General features: G+C 39.5%; 1 protein-coding gene across 1 annotated transcript in view; it reads right to left on the reverse strand.

Annotated features, from left to right (window-relative positions):
* nr3c2 (nuclear receptor subfamily 3, group C, member 2) overlaps positions 1-22484 on the reverse strand; it is an 86208-nt gene that overhangs the window by 7606 nt on the left and 56118 nt on the right. The window contains exons 4-7 of the mRNA XM_031277107.2: positions 19882-19998; positions 12733-13077; positions 10905-11049; positions 6628-6758 (exon numbers count right to left, since the gene is read on the reverse strand). Coding sequence (XP_031132967.1) covers positions 6628-6758; positions 10905-11049; positions 12733-13077; positions 19882-19998 — 738 coding nt within the window. The remainder of the gene's footprint in view (positions 1-6627; positions 6759-10904; positions 11050-12732; positions 13078-19881; positions 19999-22484) is intronic.

The raw sequence follows: 22484 nt of genomic DNA on the forward strand, positions 1-22484 counted from the left end.
AGCTAACTAGCCGCGATCTGTACACATAGGATTGAAGGGACAGTAGCAGCTAACAAAACCCCTAAATGTTCACAAAAATGCATTAAATTGAAATCGGACACCATTGTTAGCTTTATAAGACCTTGGGGTACATGTTATATAAGTGGCGTGACGAAATTCAAACTGTAAATATACGTTTATTATGCCGAAAGTGAAGCTAACTAGCTGCTACCTGTACACATAGGATTGGAGGGACAGTCGCAGCTAACGAAACCCCTAATGTTCACAAAAATTGTGATGTGTGACGAAATTCAAACTGTAAATATATCTACTCTAGTTATGCCGGCAGCTGGCAGCCAGCCAGCTCCGCGTAGCTCTGAGTATTCCAGTAGTCCAGTACCCAGGGAAACGGTGACTTTCACTGGGTACGGAGGTTGCCGCTTTCTCGTCAGACTGTGTGGAGCTCCTAGCTAAAGTCCGACACGTCTTACCAAATTTACAATTAGCCATCAATTTTCGTAAAACGGCCCATATTTGAGCTTTATATAGTTGATTTCTCGCTTAAAAAAGTCTCAGAAGTGAATTTAATAACGAAATAGCCCGACAAACAATGTATAACTTTACCAGTGTCTGAAATATGAGACCTGCTGTCTCGTCTCCAATGTGTTTCTATGGGGTTCGCTCAAACCAATCAGCGCGCAGCTCATCTAAATATTCATGAGCATACCATATTTGGAAGAAAAGCTAGAAGATAGAGCCATATTCACAGGGTAGTTAAAGGCCTAATAAAATAGCATTCGGGCAATTTTCAGCCCAACCAATGTTACATACCCTATTCGGAGACCTTAAGGAACAGTGTAAAATACCCTATATAATCATTCTATCACCCCTTTAATGGGCTAAGCCATGTACAGCCATCAGTGTGTTCCTTACATGTTGAAATGTGTAACTGTTTAAAGGGTAATTAGAGGTGTTCAGTGAATTATGCTCCAACCATGGCCTATTTTTGGACATTTTTCCTGTGTTGACAATCTGAGCCTATTTAAGTCATTACAACCACTTTCACCATTTCGAGAAGTAATTTGTGGCGACTGATTCATGACAGTCAACTGAGCTACTGGAAGGTATTGATTAAAAGTTATCTTGGCAACAGTGACAGCAACACTGCTTATGTGTATTAAAGAAAGGGCTGTACCTGAATCAGATCTTTTCCGATTGGAATCGAATTTGGCTGTTCAATACAGATAAGATTTGAACATTTGTTTCTTTTTCTTCTTATAAACTATCTGGCTATCAGATAATCCATTGGCACGTGTTCCAGCGATGATTTCGACCACATTCAAAAAATCAAATGGGGTCAAATGCAGCCCGCCACAGTTTCATAATGAGGTGAACATATTTTTACCCTTCTCCACTGAGGGGTCACCGACAGATGATTTGACTCATCGACTTTCAGGCGGCAGCCCTAGTTAAAGAGCTTAATGATTTTGTCAACCAAACCTCATGCATCAAGCAGTTTGTTCAATGACCAGAGCTGTTACATAACTGCAACCTCCATTCACATCATTATGATTTGGATGGTGGCAACAATACATTTTAAATAAAAAGGCAGCGTAATGGGAGAGATTTAGATGGATGTGTAGAATGAGATACAGACACTGCACCGTGAGGATGTATCGAAATGTCTACAATGTCTTTTTCTCTCACTCACTCGTTCTCCCTCGCTGTGCAGGAGAACAAAGTCACAGATATGGAAGTCTGCCAAATCTCTTACAAGACATTCAGCTGCTGGCTACCAGAATAAGAAACACCTCGCCTCTCAAAGAGCACACCTCAAATCAGTCTGAGGGAACGCTTTCAGTTGTCCTTCAGCCAAGACTAAGATATGACGATATACAGTATACCATCAGGTACAATCCTACCAAAGCAGCTATGCCTTTAATACCTGTGTGTGTGTTAGGCCATCTCAGGCAATGCTGCAAATCAATGAGTGGGAATGCTTTATGGCAACAGGATTTTTGCATAGAGTTGCTGAAGTACTGTACCTCGATTTGTAAGATATTTAATTGGCTGTATTAGCCAAAAGCAGGCATTCTGTTCTGGTTATTCACCCATCAACAGTTTCTTATTCATTTCCCAGAAACATAACTACAGTATATCACAATATAACATTACATACACCATGGCTGAAGATTGTATCCATATCTCCCACTCCTACTTAATAAGTGCTAATAATTAGCCAGGTAAAATGGATACGGATTCGGTAATTACAAAACGTTATTACTATTTTTATGTGGAATAGGGCTGCAACTTCTGATTATTTTCATTATTAATTGATCTGTTGATTATTTTCTCCATTAATCGTTTAGTCTATAAAATGTTGTTTTGTCCGACCAACGGCCACATATTCAGTTTACAATCGCCTGATATAAATAGAATCGAGAAATGTGCTTCTTGAGTACGTTTGAGTAGCCACTAGCAAAAAGCAGCAACTGACAGGACCTGTTTTGAGTCCTGCAGAATGATTAGCCATAAGCAAAAGCCTGCTTCATGTCAGTTATTATTGAATCTTTTTGAGAACAGATCATTGTAGGTCAATACATCTAAGAGTGTGTTTTTGTCTGGCTTCATCACATCTGCTCTATCTGTCTCTTTCTATGTCGTTCTCTTCACCGTACTTTGATGCGCAATCACCTTCGAGCATGACATACTCAAATGAGGCTGAGGAAAGCAGATATGAAAACAAATTGGACCCTGGTGCAAAGACTGTGATTTCTGCACTTTATTTCATGTCTGACATGTCGAGAATGTGCTAAATCCCAGGGCCGCCCAGACCCAGGGACCTTTTGTTGTCCTCCCACTGACCCACATACACCCTGATTAGAAACCGACCTGGCATTTAGGGGTGTTACCATGAACGGCCCCAAAATAGGACATTTATACCACCTTAATTGCTTTAAAATGGATGTTCACTGTAGGTATAGAGCCTTTTTAACTAGGTTATATTTAGTGCAACTGCACTATTGTACCAAAAAAGCCCAGGAAAGCTCTCTTTCTAATGCACATACCATAAAGAGGCAAACATAACTCATGCAGCTAGGAGATGCCCTTAGCATGTGTGTCATTGAAGGACATGCAGCTTCCTGCTCTGGGTTGCTGGTACATACCAAACTGACAGAGGGGCTCTCGGTTTAGATATATAATACCTGATACTTTCATTAGGACATTTCTACAACTAGCCCTGAGCATGACTACTGTAACAACTAAAGAAAGCGTTATCTATCAGACTGGTTAGAATGAAAAAATGATCACATGATTTAAAACGATCAGGCTTTTGAAATGTAAATGAGGCTATAGGAGAACAATCGAAAAATGGAGATAATCTAGCAATATTATCTACTTGTGTGTAGAGGTGAGGAGTGTAACTGGCTTGTGCAGGACAACGCTCCTGTACCAAATCCAAACAGGGTCATGAGACGCCGCAGGCTCAATGAAACCTTAGCCAAAGTCAGAGAGGAATAACAGCCCTTCTCTCTCTCTCTCTCTCTCTCTCTCTCTCTCTCTCTCTCTCTCTCTCTCTCTCTCTCTCTCTCTCGCTCTCTCTCTCTCGCTCTCTCTCTGTGTAATGCAACATTTTTCAAACCAGCCTAAAGGCACACACACACACTCAGTGACTTCATAGTACTTGCTCAGCTGACAAGTTCTGACAACTCCTCTGTAAACATTTCTGCCGCTATTCCTTCCACAAGGCCCGCACATTACCTCTGAATGACTGTAACGAAGAGAGCTTCCTACAGTGCCTCAAAAAAAAAGGACTGCTTTTGAAAAAGGAAGTGCTTTTGCTGAAATGTTTATCGAACCTCTATACAGTACAGTTGCTCACAGGTACAGGAATTTCTCTGCTGCACATTAAAAAAACAAAGCACTGGATAAATATTTTCTTCCCCTTCTCTCTTTATATTTTAGCGCTATATTTTGACTAAATTTAATAATCGGAGCAGATTGAAGCACCTTGAATTCCCTGTTTCAGTTCTGTATCCCAGCTTCTTTTATCCGCACCCTCTCCTTCAAAATACCAGCTCTGGGTTTGAAGGAAGTAAAGAAAAATAGCAGGTCTTGGAGCATTGCCTGGCACTTGACTGGCCTTTATTAAGTACAGCAGGACTCTCTGGAAAACCTCCAGAGGACCAGCAAGGAGAGGAGAGGGAGGCCGCAGCAACAGAAGGACCAGCTCTGCCAACCCCCTTTGTATTCTCTTTCTTTTCTCCCCATAGCTATGCACCTGTCTCTTTCTCACCAACACATGCTCTTACTGTCAACATTAGTCTGATTTCACTCTTTAAATCTCCATTGTCCCTCTTGCTTTCTCATCTCCTCTGTAGTCTTTTTCTTCCTCCTCTCTCCCAACATCCAATAGCTGAAGTCCGGCTGGAGCTTTCCTGCTTCCAGATGACTCAACAACACTGAGTTTTTTGTCAGGAAAATGCATTCCATCTCCACCTCTTCCATATATCTCTGTACTATGAAGCCAAACCAACCTTATACCATTGGTCAGGGATATATTGTATGTTTAACAATCTACTGACAGACTTTCTTTTCTATATATGTGCTACTGTAAGTACAACCCACCAATCATTGAAAACAATAACTTTTATTAGTTATGGGTAGTGTTTAGAAACTGCCTTCTAGCACAGTCAAACTGCAGGTTTGCAGTTTTCATAACATAACTTTCAAAACTATTCATATTTTGGCTAATATACTATTACATTAAAAAATGTTTTAATTAATTTGATTAAAATTGGATCTACAGGACTAGTTCAAAGCCACTGACATACCTGCTACATTGTCTGAGCAACTTCAACCATCAATTGTTTGTAATGGTAATGATACAGAACTATTAACTTCTTCTACTGTATGGTTGCACTCATTATTACTCATTCTGGATAATGGTGTCAGTTAATCGGGCAAAATGTAAATGTCAAATTGAAGAAGTTGTGATGCTAAGATGAAGTTAAGTTCAACACGGTTGTATTTTTGCCAATCCGAGTCCAGCATCAACACACCACTTTCAGAGGCCTCAGTAACTGAAAAATATTATATACTCTGCCAATGAATATTTCCACTGATTGGCACTGGTGCTGAAGTTCAAATGGTTTGAAGTTTGGCCAGCATGCAGACTCTTCAAAAAGCCCAAAAGCTAGAATGCAGCAGGTCTTGTGTGTTCCAGTGTAGTTTTAAGCTTTGTGGTGATCTTTTAATTAGCTGCGAGCGGGTGTGGTCGGTGAAGTTGTGACACAGCTGCCATCACGAAATATTTAACTGTTTCTATTGAACTGACAGCAGCAGCTCACAGGGTGTTGAGGTGGTGGAAAAACCAGTGCTTTCAGTTTCCAACTGAGCAACTTGGTCCAACACGTCCTCTCTGTGAAGATGCAGTGCCTGTGGGCGCAGTTTGGCAGAGAGTGGCAACATGGTGGGACCTTCTTTAGTGAGTGATAGACGTATTCTGTTTATCCATGGGCAATTAAAAAAATGTAATAATATAAAAACAGAGTAACCTTCACTCAGAGAATGGAAAAATGAAATCACTGCTCCCTTTTTTTGTTTGCATATGGATGTTGTTACACAAACTGGTGCATGCAACATCAAGTCTATTTCCACACTTGTTATGCATGGTATGGATTACCAAGAATGATAATCTAACAGACTTTAAAAAGACACGATCATGGGTGGGTATGGTCGATCACTGCCAAAACGGTCTCAAAGGTGTGCGGTGGATGGAACCGAACAGAACAGAACAGAATACACCTTTTCAATATATTTCCTAGACAAACACATACTGTATCTCCTGTTCACAATAAACCACAGATTATCAGTGGACTTAAAACATGAGCACTGTTGATTCTGATGAATCCTGCTTCCAACTGCACCACCATAAAGGTTGAATCAAGGTGCAGCGTAAGTCGCAGAGCACACAGGTTTGAGTCCCACATTAAAATGATGAGTATCACAGCAGACTATCCATTCATGGGCAACGTGTTCTCACAAGGAGTTTGTACTTTCAAATAGAAAACACTCCCTCTTATGGAGCAAGATTAATCCAGAAATAATTTTAAGACAACCTGGCCTTTAGGATCTGATCAAAAAACATTGAATAATCCCACATGAACACTGTTGGGATGACTTTGAATGCAGTATCTGAAGAAATCAGATGCATCCACCTCTCAAAGATGGAAGTTGCTTAAAAAGTATGTCTACATGGTCAGCTTTAACTGGGACACTACAGTTCAGTCATTGCAATGAAATGTGGCAGCTGTTATTGGGCACAATGGTGGTCTAGAGTGGTACTGAACAGTGGTCTCTATTAGTAGTGTCCAGTGTGTATATTTTATAGCCAGGACATTCAAGTTTTTCACATTTACAGCATTAATGTTATTGTTCGTGATTTAGTCAGTTTGAGTTATGGATACCCTGAAAGTTCAAGTCATTCTTGCTTGGAATTGATGTTGACTACATAATGCTTTTTTTAAAATTTTCATGGTACCACTAGTAATTTGTGCTTGCAGGGAGAGAAAAAAAGCAGTGTGAGCAGGTGGGTATATAATGAATAAATAAGTGCTCTTGCAGTCCCTGTAGCTCACTGCTTACCTGTGCTGAGAAGCAGAAGGACCTTCATGGAGAGGAACTCGTCGTAGGTTAGCTGTAGTCGTAGAAACTCCTGGCTCACCTGCCTCATGCCCAGACACAGGTCGTACATGGCTGACTGCCGCATGCGGTCCCTGGAGAAAGAGAGGGAGGGGAAACATTTCAAGCTTCACAAAAAGTAGTATTTCTCTCAGAACACCTGTATTAGTATTAGTTACAATCCATCCTCTTACTCACTCATCCACACACTCATCTATTCATTTATTTACCCACTCATTCTGATTTTATGTCACTTTTTTTATGTAACTTACTCATTCACTTCCTAACTCCATTTCTAGTGGAGCCCAGTGAAACAATATTTCCACACAGTGCAGAGGATTCTGCTCGTCTGGGCTAAGAGCAGAATACCAAATCCCCCCAGATTGCAGTGCAGTATCACAGCACAAATGTGCCACTTTTTTAAGGCTTTGGCAGCCTATGAAAGACCCCCTATCTAACCCTAGTCCCCATAAACACACTTAAGGATGTGTAACTTCCAACATATTTATGGTGACAGAAATGACACACACATGGACATATGTTAAGCACACAGAGATGTACATGTTTACTAAACAGATTTATGTGCATCGATGTGTCGAAAATACATCATTAAGTGTGCATTGCAATCGCGCATGCTTGACACGCATAACATTTTCTCACTCCCCTTTTCTCTCACACACACATTTTATCAGCAAGATAATCTCGGTTACGTCACATAGTTCACAAAAACAGGAAGGGAACATTAGTAGGGGTAAAGCATGAGCCAATCAAAAATGTGCTCTGCAGATGCCTCAGATTCAGGGGAATCTCTGGCTTTAGATGCCACTTCTCTTTGCTAGAAGTCACCATCATATTGAGACTACAGTAATTAAACACAAGTGCTGTGGCTTGACTTGAAAGAGTTTGTGGTTTTACCCACAATACAGTGGAACCACATCATTAGGTAGGCAGTGAGGGTGGAGACTTCACTCTGATAACAACTAGACTAAACATTTTGTAGAAGAGACCAAAAGCAGCCGATTGGAAATGAGTGCAGAATAATCAGACAGATTCTACAGTATTTACTGTAGTACAGCTGTGTCTGTCGGCCTGACTAAATAACTGATAAACTGTGACGTCTGGGAGAGACGCAGTCCTGTCTCCCTGCTGAGCAGCACTGTGTATGTGAGCAGTTTCGCAAAGTGCAGCATAACATCATTTGATACAACTTTGGGCTGGAGTTTCTAAAGTCTCAACACGTTCTCTCTCTCTCTCTCTCTCTCTCTCTCTCTCTCTCTCTCTCTCGCACTCTCTTCCTGAAATCAATTTTGCTGAATCACTGCCCAAAATGAGCTACTGGTTTTGGGTCGGAAAGAAAAAAAACTGGCAGAAATCTCTCCTTCCCACCTTCTCCCTCTCTTTTTCCTGTCTGTCTATATCTCTCCATCTTTTTCTTGCTCTCACTCTGTTTCTCTCTCGGTCTTAAACTCACTCTCTGTCTCTGTTTCTATGGTAAAAGATTCAGGAAGGAGCGCAGAACTGAGGAAAAAGGAAAGTTGGCTGGAAGAAGCCAACTCAATATTGTTGTCAGAAATGTCTACCTGAAATCACAATAAGTCATTGTCTTCAGTGAAATATCATCTCAAAATATATATATATATATATATATATATATATATATATATTATTTTTAATATTTTTTAATATTGAAAGATGAAAAGGTTTTTCAGAGATACATCAGAAATGCTTTTTAGCCTTCAAGCCTCTGAGTGGGTGGGCCAACGTGTGTGTTTGATTGACAGCTGAGCTGGCAGGGGAACAGTGACACAATGTAATTCATCTAGCACCGCTAACTGCAGTTCACAAGCCAAGGACAGTGTTTTGTTAGCGGTGGTATTGACAAAACGACCAGACCGAATAGCATCTAAACTGACTGACACTGACTGACATTTACACTTGCAGGTAAACGTTTAGCTCTTCATTGTGCTACAAGTGACTAGCTAATTAGCTATGTAGCTTGCAAATTGATATTAGAAGTGCACTTTTCACCGCTGGACGCTGGTTGCTGTCTATGTTGTCAGCCGATAATAGAGCAGCTACATATTGCTGTCTATGACTGTGTGAAAGTGTTTAAAATATAGACTAAAATGAAAGGATTTGTTTGGCTGTAAAAGAAAAATGCTCTATCTACATACAGAAAATCAACAGTGGTAAAGGCACAAACAGGGGATGCTGTCTTTAAACAAAAAAATATAAAAGGTTGTCTTTTATCTTTTCTGTATGGTGTCTGTGGCCAGTAGAACTTACTGCCATTGCTTTAGGAGCATTACTTATACTATATATTGCATTTCATTTCTACCTTTACACACAGTAGATACATTGTTCCTGTCCAACATGTACATTAATCGAATCATGGGTGAGTGCCCAGAACCTTTAAGCAAATATCTTTGTTTTCTGTTTTCACATCAAAGACTAAATGACACAGACTACGCAGGCTTGCTTTGTCTTTAGTCTAAAATGCACTTCTGTCGTTGCAGTATTTACGCTCAATCAGTGACAGATTCCATTCTAATAGCTGAGTGAGTGGACAGTCTATTCAATAAATGCCTTAATGCCCTGGGTCAATAAGCACTAAGTAGCTATGGAAACAAGTATACACTGCCCAACCCCTAAATACTGAGTGGAATCAGCAAAGTTATGGACCAATGTCCTAATTTTTTGACAGAATTATCAATGAACAAAACAACATACTGTACGTTAACAACAAGCAAGCAACACACCTCGACCTAATAACAGGCCCAAAAAGACACAGTGGAGATGGCAGTGACATCCAGGCTGCCCTGACAGAGCAGCAAGCAACATCCAGGCCACCACCATCTCCAGCCGGTTAGCTGAGTACCAGGCCCATCTGTCAATGGGACAGGCCTTAGTAAATGCTTCACATGCAGCAACATCAGCATACTGTACAGCAAAATAACATATCTTAATTTATCTGCAAAGCATACATATTAATTTGTCATATACAGTACATGCATGTGTAACAATATTGTCGTCTGTTAAAACTTATTCCCAACTAAACTTCCCGAAATGATACAAACCATTAAGTCTCTATCACAAAATAAGATTTTCTACAAAAGCTGCTGTCATCTCACAGAAGGAAACACATCATTCTTAATAAACTGTGATCCACTTGGCACTAAATTGATTAGAGGATCAGGGGATGGTGTGGCAATATAATGCTTTACCAACTGTCCTAAGCTCACTGTGATACAACACAGGCTCGCGGTGCCTGAAGCTGTGTTGCACAATGGCATTTGCGCTGCTGTTTATTTATTTGTTTATTTGGGACAAACTGACCCACTGACATTGACTTACACAAGCTATTAGTTGGAGCTTTCAAATCTGCCCCTGACTGAACCCGCTCCTCTACAGCGAGTGCCTACAGAGGCTGCTAGTCTCATTTTTGATTAATTCTATTACATTCATCAGCGGTCATGCACCACAGCTCCAACAAGAAAAGGCCCACATTGCTCCCCTATTCAAACATATTAACACAGATCAAGTGGACCATTGACTGCCCTTGCTAGGCTTTGATCACCTGTGCTTGACGCAATTAAGGAACCATCAAAAAGTACAAAAGTACTTCCTTGCGAAGTCCCAGAAATCAAGTGCAAAATTATGAACCTTGTTTTAAGTACACCACGACTTCCTAAAAACCTCATTACCGCAAAAAAAATCATTTTAGCCTTTGAATAGGTTTTAGGTATGTTAATGGCACGCCAAAATAGTACAGCAGGAAAATACTCACCATAGTTTCCAAATTCCACTCGCAAAATTGATGTTTATGCATAAATTTGCATCGGATGAGCAGCTGAAAATAGCAGAAGCTACAAAACACTAATAGACTAAGTCTGGCTGTTCAACCAATTACTGTATCTACTAATTATATACTCTGAAAAACAAATAATTCTTTCTCACATCTGTAATAGACACGTTTGTGTGTTGGGGATCCCGCAGACAACATCAAATGTATTTTATATTATATATGTTCTAGTTTGGTGCTTGGTATTATAAAAACAGGTGAAATGGAACTGATGTGACCTTGTCTCTTTGTTACAGTTTGAAAATAAGATCATATAAATTATACATGACAAAAAAATATTTCTTAAATCTGGGCCACTGCTAAATGTCAGGACTGGTACACTTTAATAACATCAGCGCGGTGTGTGCGGTATACTGCAGATTTGGAAGTGAAGGCTTACTCGTCAAAGATGAGGTCAGGGGCAAAGTAGAGCATCTGTCCATTGGTGTGTTTGTAGGAGCGCCAGCTGAGGCAAAAGGAGGACAGACACATCCATGAGTACTGGATCAGGGTGATTTGGTCCTCAATGGGCAGGCTCCGAAAACCTAACACACCAAAACAAGACACATAGCAGAAACAGATGAAGCTGTTGAAAAAAAAGCACTATGTTTAAATGTAGCTGACAAAATGTAGCATTTTGACTTAATTATTTAGCTGCATGTGTGTACCTGTGTTCACATGCATTAGGATAAGTGTGTCTTTGCTACAGTTTGCTTTTCTGTGGCAATATTTGTTTAGGCATGATAACCACTGAGAAGTATTCACCCATTCTTGTTTTATGCAAATCCTACAAGGCCTCCAGTTATTGGCATGTTGTCTATATAACTCCAGAAATAGAGTTGAATAGGAAACTTGCCAAACTCTCAATCAAACTCTGGCAAGAAACTCTTCCTCATTCAAAACATAGGCCAACTGAGGACATGCAAACAACTTATCAAAGCTTATGGACTATCTTAGTCAATATGCATGTCAATCTGCAAAATACAATAATTTGTAAAAATATATTTGTAGAAAAGGTATGTCAAATGCCTGGCTTGATAATGCGTATTCAGTACAGGGCTGGCTGATAATGAAAATATGTACTTAGTAGAGTTTGATGTCTTTAATATATTTTTCAGGCAACTTTAGAGATACTTAGACATCAGAAAAGTATGTGCTAATAATGTAGCTCCCATTGATAAATAAGACTGACGTCCCTAAGAATATATTGCTGGTACTGACAATATTGTTCAATGTTCCCCTGTGTGTTAGATCTGGTACATCCAAATGTTAGCTGAATGCAGGCAGTGGCATATCTGAAAGTCGAAGGTACTCATTTTGACCCTTCCGTCTGGCTCCCCTTCTATTTATACGTCCGGATATGGCAAGCAGACACCGTAGAGGTATCAAATATTTGCAATACAGCAAATTAAACAGCCTCAAAGAGCTACCTGTGAGGCATCTTTCAATGTCTCCCACTGACTGGCATTTTAGGGGAAGTTGTTTATCCCTTTTGAAACATTTTATATTTTCTTATAGTGCTCTGGTTTATTAGGGAAAAAATAATGAGATAGACATTAGATCTTCTGTTTAACATAACATCTGACAACGAAGATGTAAATGAGTTCTGTTTGGGAATCTTAATCTTGATTCGTTTAAATTTTAAAATAGGATTCCCTTTTTTAATCTTGTTGAAGCTTTACGGGATAATTCCCTGACCTAAAACTTAAAATAAAATTGTGTGCCCTGACAAAACTAGCTGTGTTGCATTCCCAAAATGTAGAGATGTAAGCATGTGTGTATTAAACCCCTGCAGTCCGTAATTACACAATAAACTCCCCCTGATTTATTATACTGTTTTTACCATTTACCCTTTTATCTGACTCATCCAAAAATAAAACTGACTAAATTCCTATTATTTGTTAACAATAAAGTCATTATCAATATAATAATTTCCATGGCCAAAGACTTTGTATTGCACTGAAAATACACAATTTATTGGATTTACATGCTATTTTAATCTAATGAATTTACAGCAGCCTACCTTATCTTTTCATTGACTTTTAAAAGCAAGGGGGAAAATAATGTGACTAGTAGTACAACCTAAAATGTAATCATCGTAAAAAATAACCTTTAAAAATGTGATTTACACACCTTATTTTCTTTACACATATTTGTGAGTGCACTTTTTCAACTCCTTGTTTTAAACAGCATTTAGGACTTGGCCCACCGCTCTAGTGGTCACTAACCTGGAAGTACTTTGGCCCACTTCACCATGCGTACCATCTGCTTTCCGGCCAGGCGGTTGAGACTGGACAGCATGTGGTCAGCGGTGTCAGGATGTGTGTTGTCATAACCAGAGTACACGTCTTCAGGCTCAATCAGCTCCAACACACTGCAGATGGAGGGCGGCAGAAAAGGTGTGACCACCCCAGGCCCGTGGGGCACCAGGGCATTGGCAGCGCTGGCTGTGAGCTCCTTCTCTGAGGACAGGTAACCACCTCCAACGCCACCTGTGGCAGTTTGGCCATCCTTAGAGCCCTGCACATCCTCGCTGACACCCTTCAGCTTCCCTAACTTCTTGGACTTCCGTGCTGTAGGGAACACAACAGCCCTCATTAACACATTGTTGGTGGTGGCATTTCTTACATCTATAATGTGAGGTTATAATTATGATGTGACAGATACTGTACAGTTCAGTTTAATTTTATTCACAAAATTAAAAGACAAACAATCATAGGGCATAATGCAGATATGTAAAATGGGACACCCTGGTAAGCTATTTGAAGCTTGTGTAAAAGGGCCCAGACACTAGCAAATAACACACCTAAATATATATACTTAGTATCTGGGTGCAAAAATTCAAGTTTGCTGCATGTGTTAACAATGTGTACTGCTATTAAATGTTTAATTTTAAACCAATGTGATTTTTTATTTCCCACTTTAAGGTTAAAGGTGTGCTGATCAAATTCCCACTGTACAACATTCAAATAAATCGGTTATCTCTAAATGTTAGGATGTGAGTCAAAAATTGGAAAGGGTCCATCTTGAATTAATTCCAGTAAAAAGTATGTTGCAATAATCATGTTTAATTTCCTGTGTATTGTTTAGTCATACACAGATAGAAGGCAATCTTTGAGGGATAATAAACAAGCAAAGAAAAAATAAAAACATACTTACATTCATACACTCATACAACAGGACTTTTTCACATCAGCCATTTTGACATGCCAATAATTAATAACATTAATTATGGTCCTGTTCTATTTCCGAGGGCTAGGACCCTGGTATGAGCTAGCATGCAGGCACTAGCTCACTGAAATGGCTGTGACACACAAAATTGAATGGGACCATAATTAATTTGAGGAATTTCACCTGTGTTTGCCCTACAATGACATTTCAAAATGGCTGCTGTGAGAAGGGCCTATAAGCCAAGCCTCTCAGCTTGTTCAAGCTATTAACTCCAGGTGTGCTGCAATACTTGCACACAACACATATATTTAACACCCCCTGTGCAACAATGCCCTCTTTTTAAAGCTTTATGATCTGTCATGTATTTTGCTCTGCCAGTGTTATAGATGCAGCATTTATACCATCATCTGCGCAAATGTTAGCTGCTGCTGCTATCGGTATATTCCCCAAATCTGTTTGTTGGAAGGTCATTCACTGTCCACAAACTTTACCTCAAGAGGGATGCTGGAGTTCTCCCTTCTCTGTGTCTCTCTACCTAAGGATTTTCTACTGCTGAGATGCCAGGGAATCACTGCTTCTCCTCACAAAAGTAAGTCTTGTTGCTTGCTAGCTAACATGCTTAAGAAAAATGCCACTTTATGTGGCTGATGTTACTGTTGGTGGCTGTTTTCTCAGTTGTGTTTCAGCTTTGTTGCAGCATTACAGTACAGACTTATTAATAAGTTAATACATCTTTACTTACTCAATGGTCATTGCATCTGTTTAGTTGTTACTTGATAAGTGCATGATCATTTGTTGGCTGCCAAGTTTCTGCTCCTATCAGGCTCTTGTTATTCACATTGGTTTGGTTAGCTAGTTTCGCTTTTCGTTTGAAATTATGCTAATGTATTGCTTTTTTCTGTTAGCTATGGGCTGAATTGGTTTGACTTACTTTACCCAGGTGGTGGAAGAAGTATTCAGATCTTTTACTTAAAGGACAATTCCGGCGTAAAACGAACCTAGGGGTTAATAACAGATGTGTACCCACTCAATCGTTCTCTGGGACATGTTTTCATGCTAATCGAATGCGTTTGTAGCTTGAAACAAGCTAGCGCGGACCGCTGATTAGCTTACAACGCTAGTATTCGGGGCACAGGGAAAGTAAAAACAAATTGCTATTTATACCACTAAAAAGGCTCAAAATATCACCACACTTCAATGGTAGCATAAAGAGGGTCCCTAAATGTTAACCGAAGCATTGAGAACGTTGTAAGTGTACAAACAGTTTATTAAAAAGATAGATTATAAAGTTGCGTTCTCGTATACAGGCGGCCGCCGTCTTGGGAGCTACTGGCTTTCTAAACTATCTTTTTAATAAACTGTCTGTACACTTACAAAGTTCTCAATGCTTCGGTTAACATTTAGGGACCCTCTTTATGCTACCATTGAAGTGTGGTGATATTTTGAGCTTTTTTAGTGGTATAAATAGTGATTTGTTTTTACTTTCCCTGTGCCCCGAATACTAGCATTGTAAGCTAATCAGCGGTCCGCGCTAGCTTGTTTCAAGCTACAAACTCATTCGATTAGCATGAAAACATGTCCCATCGAGTGGGCACACATCTGTTATTAACCCCTAGGTTCGTTTTTACTTCTTTAATTTTCCTTTAAAGGGTACATATGCTAATTTTCAGGTCCATACTAGTATTTTGGGTTGTTATTAGAACATGTTTACATGCTTTAATGTAAAGTATCTCCTACTGTCTATTTAAATATACCTGGGCCAAATTGCATACTTTTTCTTTTTACTTTAAGTATGTACTGCAGCTGCTTTTACAAAAGTAAGTACATACTGTTGCATCTATGCATACAATTAGGACGTACTTCTTCTTCATAACTTGAACTCTTTGTTCATAAATGCTGCGATTGTGGGTCAGAATAGCCAGAAAAGCATGCTGGCTTACATACTGCAAAATCTGGTATACTGCAGTTGACATACTACTGTATGTATTAGGATATGCAAAATCTCTTTCTGGCATACTAAAAAAGCCCAGTCTGCTCTAATAGACTTTGCGATAAAAATATGGTGCACCTTTGCAAAGGTAAGCCAGGTGTCATGGGTGGAGAAATACTCAGATTGGGGGGCGGTATATTCTAGCCTGCATGTGACATAGGAAGGGGAGAATGGCACATATTAGAATCATATATATTATATTATCAGATTATAAATTATTAATGCATTAATATATATATATTAGTGCTGTCAGTTAAACGCGTTATTAACGGCGTTAACGCAAACCCATTTTAATGGCGTCAATTTTTTTATTGCGAGATTAACGTTCTTTTTAGCCTAGCAGACTTTGTAGTTTTTTTCACATGCTGTTGCAACAACTAGTAACGTTAGAAAAACTACAACACCACACCGGATCTAGCTAGACCGGAAACAAAACAACAGGCAACTGGAACTGCTGCAAAGTGCTGCAAACGCTGTCTCATTAACCGGTGATCACTGGACGTCAGTGAGTAATCAAAATTAGAAGTTACTGCACACTATATTGACTATGTATATCAGCATACGGTTTTAGGACTATGTTGTTTGTATCGTTTTTTTGACTGTTTTTGTCATTTGGGACATTGTCCACCCCCTTTTCTGTCCAGGAGAATTGTTACATTCCTTATTAGAAAAACGTAAAGGTTACAAATGTCCTGCTGTGGTATCCGGTTTTTGGACCATTTTGTTTGTACTGTATAAGCAAAGTGTTAGTGTTACATCTCAGTTAGGTTAGGTACTTGTAGGAATTGTAGGAATATATATATATATATATATATATATATATATATATATAATCATCATCAATCTACTGTAAATCTGCAAAGTAACTAAAGGTTTCAAATAAATGTAGTGGTGTAAAAACTACAATATTTGCCTCTTAGTGGAGTAGAAGTATAAAGTAGCATAAAATAGTACCTCAAAATTGTACTTAAGTACAGTAATGTACTTAGTTTTTTTCCACCACTGCCCTGGTCTGTAGTAGACGATACTAGTGTATATTGGCAGTAGGAATATAAACATGACTGTTGCCCTTTACACAGCTAATTCAATAAATTATTTTCCCTTCAAGGCAAATTTGGGATTGTTAATGGTAATCATATTCACTTCTTTCCACATACTTGATATTTAGCCAGCGTTACAGAAATATTTTTAATCTTAACCTTTGGGAAGCTGACAGCTTTCTTTACTTGTCTTAATATCAAAATCAGATCAGCTGTGCTTCCATTTAATGGGTTACACTGCTGCTTCTCAAACATACAGCCACACTCATTGGCAACCTTAAGCTTTTATTCATGACTCATGGTCATCTGCTGCTTCTCAACACTACATAACATTTCACTAAAAAGAGATGTTTACTCCAAGTCATGTTTTTGTACTTGTAATATGCTTAAGTTAATAATGATCTGCCGCTAAGTTGACGTCTCTATATATGATTGACACATGGTGAATTGTTAAATTCAAATGTATCCATTCCAACCAAGTTTGTTGGAGATGCATTGTCAGAGGGTAACCTAACCCCAGGTATCCCTTACAGCTGTATAGCTTATGTCAGGCTCAGTATCTAATGTGGTTTCCATAGGTTTCTTTTGTGCACTCCCTCGTCGCCTCTGTGCTCACTCACTCTGGTGTATGTTTTAGAGGAGTGCCAGTGTTATCTATTAGTAATTGAGGGAAACCGGGGGGTTTATTTAAGCAGACTTGTGTCCACTTTTTTTTTTGCTCTGCTCTGCTGCATTTAGCCTATACTGCTCCAAACACCACTTCAACACTGCTGCTGCTCATATAGCATTTTATAAGACCGCCCTTCATCCCAGCGTTAGTCTATAGCCTTCGCATTCCACTTCCGGTGATTGCTCCCTGGTGCTGCAGGAAATTCCGCCAGATGCATGTATTTTCCGTTTCCTTCTGCTTTCTTTGTGTTGGAATTTTAAATTCGGTGGATTTTTGAGGACTATTGTTGACTGCTCCTCAGATCTCTGCACTGTAAATTGAGACAGCGAGCTAGACTATCTGTCCAATCTGAGTTTTCTCTCGCACGACACAGTAGCTCTGTGCAGAGTTTAGCACCACCCATGACAATTCTGATTGGTTTAAAGAAATGCCATTAAACCAGAGCACATTTTCCTCCTTATCGAATTCTATGTGGAGTAGCCAGGCCCTCTTTCAGAGCGCTTTGGAGGAGTGTCTGGCAAAGCGAGACTATCCCAGTGTCCACCTAACGGCTGTTATTTCCCTGTGAGTGGGTTTAATACTGTCACTTTCCAATATTCTCTTATTATTATGTCTAAGTAAAAGAAAAAAGGACTGTGTTAAAACTCTGTATTTACTCAATAATACATCCATTCCAACGTAGTTTTGTTGACTGAAATATATACAAGAAAGTCAAATCGGCCATTAAAAATAGCCATTCATACATTCACAATGCAGAAAATGTATCATAAGTGCTTTTTTGGAATTGATTTTCCCAATCAGTGCCCATTTGTTCTACTATCAGATATTTGGATTGGTTCCAGGATAAATGTGTTGGCTAATACATTCAAAGCCACAGGCCTTGAACAAAATGTAAAAAAAAAACCAGTATCCACACTACTGACATGTTTTAGTACTTAGTCTTTTTTGCCCTCGTTGTGAGCACTTTACTTTTAGTGTATTTTATATGATTGCTGACAATAACCCAGCAATCTGACTGATGTTTTAGAAATTCCTCCAGATACAACACATTTCATACTGCACTGGTAATAGTAGTCCTCTGTTTGTTATATTGCATCATTAATTGAAAGTGTTTATGTTCTATGAACACCTGCGTTTTCATTGCACATTTAACTGTGCATAACAATACGTGTTTAAATGAGCTCCTGTTTAATAAAGCTCACTAACGTCATCAGTTCATCAGAAAAAACTCGAAATGAGAACCTTATTCTTGTAGCTATTTACTAAAACATTACTAAGTACACTCAGTATTAGAAAGCTTGAGATAGTTTGGGAGTTGTTGCTGTTGTGGGCCTGTACATCTTTTATGTGATATTGGGCTATACAATTAAACTTGACATGACAGCAGACAGTTCTAGTGCATTTCCAGATGACAGACTTTTGTATAAACCAGTAGCTTAGTACTGTACAGTATTTTAGATAAATTACATGATCTTTTTAAAAGTGCTAAAATATCCCCAAGGATTAAGATATTCAATATTCATTGATTTTACACTTTCATCCCATTGCATATCAAAATAGATGTAATTGCTGAAGATTTAATGGCAAAAAAAAATAAATGTTTTACTATCACATGCCACAGGCTATGATAATTAGGTGATGAGCATTAAGAAAAACAACTTTACAGTAATTTCGGCAAATGGTTCATTTTGACAGCAAGTCAAGGAATCTGAAATCACAGTACAGGGTGCAGCTAGCTAGTCAGTCTAAAGTCTGAGGACTTTTTCATAGGCATTCATTAACTCCTCTCACCACTGCTTGGATACATATTCCAATTTGCAAATATTTCACCTTGGATTTATTTAGAAGACTCACAAATAATTCACTTAGCAGCAAGCAGACAACTCTGGCTACTCTCTGTATCAGCAGCAGCTGCATGTGTGCATGTTTTTTTCCCCCTATGGCCACATTTGTTTTCTCAAGTAATTTGACAGCGCTACCAAATTTTGCTATACATTTACATTCATGTTTAAATTTAGCTTCTTCGGGGAGCATAGAATTTGTAATTTCAATAACTCTAATGGACTGAAAACCTATCAAGTATGCTTTTAGCCTTGTGTATGCCGCTGCGACCCTGAATTGGAATAAGCCAGTGGCAATAAATTAATATATTTCATTCCACATCCCTCTCAACTACACGGTCGTCTTTTCTCATAATACAATACTGTAACGTGTCTGCAGGCTTTGTCAGCTGCCATCGTATAGAGTACTGTAGATCTACACCTTCTGTGGATGCATTATGCATACTGTTTTGTGCTCAGATATACTATATGCACACACACACACACACACACACACACACACACACACATACACACAAACATATGACTCCGCATATGCGGGCCTCCTGTGACTACAGCCAGACCTGCTTTTCCACATCTATCATTTCTTATAAGTAAAGCTGACTCAAATGTCACATCTGAGACACGTGACAGAGCAAATCTGTAATGAGGGTGTGACTCCTCACCTCCTAGGTTCATCCCGGCCTGGAGACACTTCCGTACGCGACATGCCGGACAGTTTTTCCTTCGAATCTTGTCAATGATACAGTCATTTCTCCCGGCACACAGGTAGTTGTGCTGACCTACAGAAAGACAAGACACAGCATCAGTATGACGGTGAACTGTACATGCAGATTGACAGCAGCTGTGATGTGCAGCAAAAAGAGCAATAAAGAAGAGAAAGGTGGCTAACTTAGGCAACACTAAATAATATTTGTATAAATGTGATCACATGAACAGAAGTGAATGTTTGATTCTACAGTAGAGTCTCTGTCGGTGACTGTTTGTAATGTAGGTCAACCCTGGAACTCGTGAAATATCTTAACAATATCAGAGATCTACATTTCAGGATTATCACTGTGAAAATGATTGAAATTGTGATTATTCTGCTTTCACATTCTACAACGCATGCCTAATGGTGTATTTTACATTATGTGGCATGAGGGTATTAATATTCGCTGGAACCAGGACACTGGCTGCAGCTGGACTATTCCTGACAGTGATGCTAACATGGCGAGAATCCCTCCTGCCTCCTGCCTAGCCCTTAGCTAAACCCAATGATCTCCCATTTCAGAGTGCTTCCTTCCGCTCCACTAGTTCTTCACTGTACAGCTCCTCTCTCCTCCTCCACTCTTCTCCATCTCAATGCCTGTGTCTCCATCCCTCCTTTTTCCCTTTTTCCACACGTCCGCCAGCCTCAGCGCCATACGCCCACACACAGGCAGGCTCATGCTCGTGCACACATACAGTCATTCACTCTCTCACTCCCATACACACACACACACACACACACACACACACACACAACCCAGATGGAGTGGTAAAATGTCGTGTAGTGACCCCAATGACCCCAGTGAATGTACTGATGTTAAAATTGTGTGTACATCTCAGATGATGTATATGGTTGAGTGCATGCACATGTTTGCAGGTGAATGTAGGGCCTATATCAATCTGTTTTTCCTTGCATGTTCGCCTTGTATGGTTTTATTTCTTCAGATGTATCTGAGATTCATTGCTCAGACTTTTGTTTTAGCATTGAAGCTTACGCACTGTTTCCATGCAGTTTGTAAATTCTGTCCATTGCCTTTGTTGCATCTACAATACGGGATTTGAATTTGTGTGTAGGACTGAGCAGAAGTTGTTTTCTGAGCTAGCAGGAGTAGTGCGCAGTGTCTTTCTGGCTGCTGCCAAAAGCCAAGGAACCGAGCTGCAGGAGGAGAGGCAGCAGCTGTAGCCCCACCACTATTTCTGGCTAAATCACATGACCGTTACATAAGCCCATTTTTCTTGCTCTAAAAAACAGTAAACTGCGACACAGGAAACACAACGCATCCATCCCCTTCCCCACCCCCCTATTGCACGCACATGCATACACACACACACACACACACTCACACACACACACACACACACTCACTTGGATAGGCCGGCCCAATTGGCAATTCTGAAAACTCTGGAGCCTTCCTGTCAACTGTTTTGATCATTGCCTTGAATCTTGTTAATAATTGTGTGTGTGTGTGTGTGTGTGTGTGTGTGTGTGTGTGTGTGTGTGTGTGGAGAAGTTGTTTATTTATGCACTGTGTGTGCATGTCCTCATGTTTACCTCTGAATATGGGCATTTGCTTATCAACCCGGCACTTGCAGGCTAACGATGAATGCTGCTTTTTTCTTACCTTGTAAAATTATAAAATTGAAGAAAAATATTCCCCTTTCATCTCCTATGAAAATGGTTAATTTATGTAGTAATTCTGACTTATATTTTTACTTGCATCATACACAAAAATCTATAAGTTACTGTATTAAATTTTACATCATTCTAAAAACTTCTGTTTGCTGGAACAATACACACTCTGTCAGCATTCTCCATTACATGGCAACCCTAAGAGTTTTTTTAACGGAGTTCATTCACATTTTCTTTTAGCTAATGATCTCACAATCTGGCAACAACCCGCTGAGTAGTCTCAGTAGTCTGTCAGCTCCAGCGTACATCAGTTATGAGGACCTTCATCTGAAAGGGAAATACTCTCTCCTATGGGGACCCCCGCTTTAACAAAAGTAATGTGTCCTGCAGTCCTCCTGCCACCAGCACAGTTACAGAGCATCTGCTTTACAAACAAAAAACAGACGGACTTCAGGCCTTTGCTAAAATACAGCCTTTAACCTGACATTTTTGAATAGGCACTAGACACAAGTGGTCAGGCCCCTGATTGTTTAAATAGCCTCTCAGATACAGTAGCTGACACACATCATCAATAATAATACTACAGTGACTCTCTAAATGGCATTTAGTAGTGGCTGCAGAATTCTTAGTTGCAAGCCAGTCCTGCAGTCGCAAGACGGCATGTAACTAAAGAATGTGCTTAAAACGTCGTCACTCTCATAGATTAATGCCATTTAATTATCCACTCACAAAGCATTTGGTCACTTTTGTGATCGTCATTCATCTGTATTTATGCAACCTAAATTACATAGCCAACGAAATACCAAACAACTGGAAAAAAAAACAGGCCTCTCAGAGATGTTATTGTTGTTACCACTTGGCCAGCAGTATGCAAATCACTGCCTTGCA

This window comes from Sander lucioperca, chromosome 4 (assembly GCF_008315115.2).
Source record: "Sander lucioperca isolate FBNREF2018 chromosome 4, SLUC_FBN_1.2, whole genome shotgun sequence".
Taxonomy (NCBI): domain Eukaryota; kingdom Metazoa; phylum Chordata; class Actinopteri; order Perciformes; family Percidae; genus Sander; species Sander lucioperca.